Source organism: Stylophora pistillata, chromosome 4, assembly GCF_964205215.1.
Source record: "Stylophora pistillata chromosome 4, jaStyPist1.2, whole genome shotgun sequence".
NCBI lineage: Eukaryota > Metazoa > Cnidaria > Anthozoa > Scleractinia > Pocilloporidae > Stylophora > Stylophora pistillata.
In genome coordinates, this window is record NC_142522.1 from 16,245,398 (window position 1) to 16,251,661 (window position 6,264).

General features: G+C 42.1%; 1 protein-coding gene and 1 pseudogene across 1 annotated transcript; both read left to right on the top strand.

Moving 5' to 3' along the window:
- The first annotated feature begins 1,507 nt into the window (after nucleotides 1-1,507).
- On the top strand, nucleotides 1,508-2,603 carry LOC148732630 (uncharacterized). Its single transcript, XM_088757880.1, is given in 3 exon segments — nucleotides 1,508-1,574; nucleotides 1,835-2,059; nucleotides 2,062-2,603. Coding segments are annotated over 3 exon segments (834 nt in total).
- A 494-nt stretch (nucleotides 2,604-3,097) lies between these two features.
- Nucleotides 3,098-4,037, top strand: LOC148732631 (uncharacterized; annotated as a pseudogene).
- The last annotated feature ends 2,227 nt before the right edge of the window (nucleotides 4,038-6,264 follow it).

Consider the following 6,264-nt stretch of genomic DNA (forward strand, 5'->3'; position numbering starts at 1 on the left):
TGTTTTTGGTCACTCTTTCGTCATCTCGTTTTCATCCTCGTAGGGACCTGAATTTCAATCTCTCAGACGCCAAGGTTTGCTTTCACGGGGTTGGCGGTCGCACAGTTCGTAAGCTTCGAACTTACGATCCCCACGTGGTCCGGCATCTCAAACCCGACGTGATCATTTTGGAGCTAGGAACTAATGATTTGACTAATCTATCGCCTGAAGTGGTAGGGTCGGAAATTGAGGAGCTCGTTTCTTTGCTTTTGGAAACGTTTTCTGTTCGCGTTATAGGCGTCTGTCACGTTATTTCACGTGGCGTTTCTTTCGCCGGGTACGACGGATTCCTTCAGTGCATCTCAGTGCTGAAACAGTATCTCTCCGTCGTCTTAGCTTCACCTAACGTTTTTTGTTGGACTCATTCTTCCTTCTCTAGCTCTTATAAACCTTTCTATTTTGCTGATGGCATTCATCTGAACGCGGTTGGCCGGTATTTGTTGTACAGGTGCTATAGGGGAGCAATCTTGAAAGCGTTGGCCATGCTGTGAATTTCGTGTTTGTCATAATTTTCCTCTACCTAGTTTACCTTGCTGCTTTTTACCTTTCCTTTGATTTCTCATGGGTTTAGTATGAAGTTTTGTTTAATTATTCCCTGGGACATGCTTCGGTTTAGTTGTAATTTAACAAGAAATGATACCTACTCCTGGAGGCTTTATACTGGTAAAGGTTATCTTTCTTCTGACCTTGGTGTACACAGAGTTGTCCCTAGATTTCGAATTTTCCTAGGCTAAATTTAATCGATGTTTTTGTCACGGTATTTTAATTATAACTGGGGTTAACAGTTTTGTCCGTGAATTTTTGTTGTTAACATCTGGGGTTAACAATTTTGTTCCCCTATTTAAATGTTTATAATTGGGGTTAACAGTTTTGTCCCCACCTACTTGTTGTTGACAACTGGGGTTAACAGTTTTGTTCCCCTATTTAACTTCTTATAACTGGGGTTAAAAGTTTTATCCCCCATCTTCTTGTTGTTGATAACTGAGGTTAACAGTTTTGTTCCCTCATTTAAATGTTTATAACTGGGGTTAACAGTTTTGTCCCGGCCCATTTTCTTATCGTTGACAACTGGGGTTAACCGTTTTGTTCCCCTGTTTAACTGTTTATAACTAGCGTCACATTTTTGTCCCCATATTCTTGTTGTTTTACAATTGGGATTAACAGTTTTGCCCCCATAATTTGATGTTTATTTCAAGGGTGACAATTTTTGTCCCCTGCTGCTCTCGTTTGCAACTTGGGCTAACATTTTAGTCCCAATATTTTGAGGTTGATCACAGGGAGGAACAGTTTTGTTCCCCTATTTTGAGGCTTTTAATTGGGAGGATGAATGTTTATGATAGGGTAACGGTTTCGTACCCACATTTTAATTATCAAGTTTCTGCGTCAGCGGTTTATTGTCTTGACATGGTCTCCCACTGTTTTGTCAGTGAACATTTGATTCTGCAGTGTTTAGTTTTTCTATAGAACCATGCCTCCCAAGCGGCCAGCTGAGACCAATAAAGAGTCAGAGGAAAAGCGGCAGCGTGTATCTGAAAGTTTGAACGTGGAAAAGGATCAAACCACAGCTGGCCCAGCAGTGACGGTCCACCCCCTGCTTCAATTGAAACCCTTGTCAGCAGAGTGGCAGACGAGGTGACTCACAGCCTCCAACCACAGAATACAGAATCATTTCCGGGCCTCCGCTGTGAGGAGCAGCCTCCCAGACATGAACCAGGCCAGGAAGTTGCTTACCCCCAAGACAAAACCAAGTTATTGGTGGAGCACTAAGTATTTCAAGTCAGCCAGTCCTTGGCAGGTGAGCAAAACTCTGTCCCAGGGAGAATTTTCCACTTCTGCAATTTACCAATTACGGACTGTAAAGTTCCCGATAAAGTGCGAGCCAAGATCTGGGCCAATGAGTTTATTGATTTTGGGGTTTTGCTTTCAAACCCGAATTTTGAAAACAAGTTTAAAATTGCTGTTCAAGCGGTTGATGGTAGTGGTGCACCTTCTTTATGTTTAGAGTCAGCATCTAAATCGCGTAAATATTTACCATTGATCAATGAGGTTCTTGTTTTTTGTTTTTTGTTGGTGTTTATACCAGTAAGTTTCCTTTAGAAGCACCAAGTTTGATGAAGTATGGTGAAATAATAAGGGATCTGGCAGCCCGGGGACATGACTGGAGATTTTATGATGAAAATTTCAGATTCTTACGTCAATCACAATCTTCCTCTATGCCCTGGGGAACAAAACATGGCGAACTGTGGCTACGAGCACAATCCAGTTTTGCGAATAATCGCAAGCCAGTTATAAATTTTTCAGTAAAGCAGAAGTTAAGGGTCTCTGCTGGTTACTGTTTCAAATTTCACAAAGGCGGGCATTGCGACGGTTGTGCATACAGCCACAATTGCTTTAAATGTGAAGGCAATCACAGGGTGAATTCGTGTACTTTTCGTCGCCCAAGTCCCCCATCTGCCTCCACCCCCCAGACTGCCAGGTCCCCATCCTCTAACAGTACAGCATTTCGTGGATCCCATCTCCCCAGCACTAAGCCTTCCGACTCCAGTAAATCCGGAACGACTTAAACGTCTCTTAACAGGTTATGAACTTACCATATCTGAATTTCTTTTTCGCGGTTTTATAAATGGTTTTTTTTATCCACTTTGAAGGGAGTCGTTTTTCCAGTGATTCCAATAACATGATTTCTGCCATGGAAAATCCATCTGTTGTGAATGCCAAGATTGCTAAGGAGCTGGAAGCCCATAGGCTTGCTGGTCCCTTCCATAATCCCCCTTACCCCGTTTCGTGTTTCACCTTTAGGTGTTGTACCAAAAAAGAATTTGGGTGAATTTAGACTAATCCATCACTTTTCCTTCCCCAAGGGGTCTTCAGTTAATGATGGCTAACCTCTTGAACACTCCCGGGTGTGCTATGCAACCATAGGGGACGTCATCAACCACATTAAAACTGTAGGAACAGATGCTTATTTGGCTAAGACAGATATAAAAAGTGCTTTCCGTACTTTACCCATAAACCCCATTGACTATGGCCTGTTGGGAATGAAATGGGAGGATAAGTATTACTATGACCGTTGCATGCCTATGGGTTGTTCCAGCTCTTGCTTTCAGCTCTTGCATTCAGACATTCAGTTCTGCCTTGGAGTGGATTGCCAGGACAAAGTTTAAGATACAACATGTGTTGCATTTATTAGATAATTTTTTATTCATTGCTCCATCAGAGTGCCTTTGTCAACAACAATTAAGCATTTTTCTGGAATTCTGTTCATATTTGGGAGTTCCCATAGCACCAGAAAAGACTTGTGGCCCAGCAGCAACCCTTTCTTTCGTTGGTATTGAATTGGATACTGTTTTGATGGAGGCAAGGCTGCCAAGGGATAAACTTGATAAATGTGTTACTACTATCTTAGAATTTCAGCACCGCAAAAAGGTCACTCTTTGCGAGTTGCAATCACTTATTGGGCTTTTAAACTTTGCATGTTCAGTTGTACAGCCAGGTCGAGCCTTTTTGCGTCGCCTTATTGATTTGACCATTGGCATCAAATCGCCTTCTCACAAAATACGACTCAATCAAGAGGTTAAAAAAGACCTTGATCTTTGGCTGAACTTCTTGGAAGATTTCAATGGCAAATCTTTCTTTTAGATGATAATTGCCTTTCCTCTAGCAAACTTAATTTGTACACAGATGCTTCGGGAGCTCATGGTTTTGGTGCAGTATTCGGTAGTCACTGGTGTTATGGGAAGTGGCCCAGTGATTGGGCTTATCGTAATATTGCCATCTTGGAATTCTATCCAATTGTTTTAAGACTTTACCTGTGGGGGCATGTTATGTGTAATAAGCATGTGCTGTTTTTCACTGATAACAATGCTCTGGTTCATGTCATCAACAGACAGTCTTGCAAGGACAAGGACTTAATGTTCTTTGTTCGAAAGCTTGTCCTGACTTATGCCGCAACATTGTTTTCAAGGCTAAACATATCGCGGGCGTCAGTAAAATCTTAGCAGATGTTTTGTCCCGATTACAGGTACGGGCTTTCAAGCAAATGGCACCTCAAATGGACAGTTCTCCTACACCAATCCCACTCTGTCTGCAGCCTCAGAGCTTCAACCTGCAATCTTAGAGTTATTGTCGGCTAGTCTGCAAAAGTCATCTCTTCCAACTTATAACAGGTCATTCCGTTTATTTCAACAATTTTCATACAACATTTTCGGGCATGCTTCTTTTTCTCTTCCCGTCGCACCCACTACGTTAGCACTTTTTATTGCTTCTTTGGCTTTTGTCGATCTCCCAGCTCTCTTTCCACGATAGCGTGGCCACAAGGACTTAGCTAGGTTGTTTAGCAGTGGTCTTTTGCAAGGTTGAGTCATTTAGGAGAGTTTTAAACTACTAAAAAGATGAAAATTTAAGGAGCGCTTCAAAGTGCGGCCATACGTGGCGCATACACATTCAGCTATAGATACGTATGATGACTCCAAGAAGCTGTGGATGTCCTTTCAAGAAAAGCTAGTATCGATGGGTTCCAACTGAATGAGGCCAAGTGCAAAGAACTACGAATTGGATTCTCTAACAGCAACCACGATTTTGAACCCCTAGTCATAAATGGCAAACCCCTTGAACTAGTCACCAGTGCCAAATTGCTAGGCGTGACCATTAGCCACGATTTAAAGTGGAACATGCACACCTCTGAACTAAGTAGAAAATGTTCCTCTCGTCTCTACTTTTTGAGACAACTCAAGAGATCCGGAGTTGCACCAAGCGAACTTGTGCAATTCTATGTGACATGTATTAGGCCCGTCTTGGAATACGCAAGCCCTGTATTCCACCGTTCTCTACCAAACCACATCAGCGAAGATTTGGAACGGATCCAAAGAAGGGCACTCAGAATCATCTATCCTGACCTGTCATATTGTGTAGCACTAGAAACGGCTGGCCTACCGAAACTTCACGAAAGGAGGGAAAAAATCTCAACCAATCTGTTTGACGAGATAGTCCGTGACCCCACCCATAAACTCCACAGCCTCCTCCCCCAAAGGAAGAGTTGTAGATACGCGCTAAGGCGCAAAAGTGATTTCACTCTCCCCATATGCAAAACCGAGCGCTTGAAGAACAGTTTTATTTTTAGCCATATTTATAAGATGTAGATAATTTTCCTTCTTTCTTAACGACGAAGTTGTAATATTTTAAACGTCCTTTTTATCATCTGTAATTGTAAATATTCCGTAATTCAGCCCATGGCTGCAAGGTGTTTATAATAAAGTATCTATCTATCTATCTATCTATTGCATATATAATTTGGATATATCAACAAAGTTGAAATGGTAAATTGACCACCGTAACGATTACAAAAGCTGACGTTTCGAGCGTTAGCCCTTCATCGGAGCGCCGGAAGGGCTAACACTCGAAGGGCTAACGCTCGAAAGGGCTAACGCTCGAAACGTCAGCTTTTGTAATCGTTACGGTGGCCAATTTACCATTTCAACTTTGTTGATATATCCAAATTATTTCGTTACGCCCACCCACGCAGCCCCAAACAGTTTCTTTAGAAAATATCAGCCTTTATTCACTTTTTGTTGCGTATTTGTATGACAAAGGGTATGCACCATTCACAGTGAATACCTATGTTTTAGCCGGCTTACCTATTTTCACAAGCTTTCTAACTTTCCTGATCCATCTAAGAGTTTTTTCATTATGCAAATGCTAAAAGGATATAGGAAGAAGGGGCAACGCGTTGATACAAGATTACCGATTACATTACCTATTCTTCATAAACTTATTGATTCGGCTGAGAGTTTTTCTTGCCCAAATTATATCAAAGTGCAGTTCCGTGCTATGTGCTCATTAGCCTTTTATGCATTCAGTCCTGCGAGTTGGTGAGATGACTGCACCCACTCAGGGAGCATGCCCTCCTATTCAATTATGTCAATTGACTCAACTTGTTGATTCTACGGGAAAGATCATGTCACTCAAACTTACTTTCACTGATTACAAACACAATTATAATAAGCACCCTTTCTCCATTGTCATCAACCACCAGCCATCTCATTGCCCAGTTGAGTCAGCCTTACTTTACTTGAAGCACAGGGGTCCTGCGCCGGGTCCACTTTTCATTGATTGTGGAAAACCCATCACGCGTAATTTATTTGTTGAACAGCTTTCGTGGGCTATAAAATCTTGCATCCCGCCAAGTGATTTAACTTCTTTCCACCACCTACGCGGTTCGAACATCCG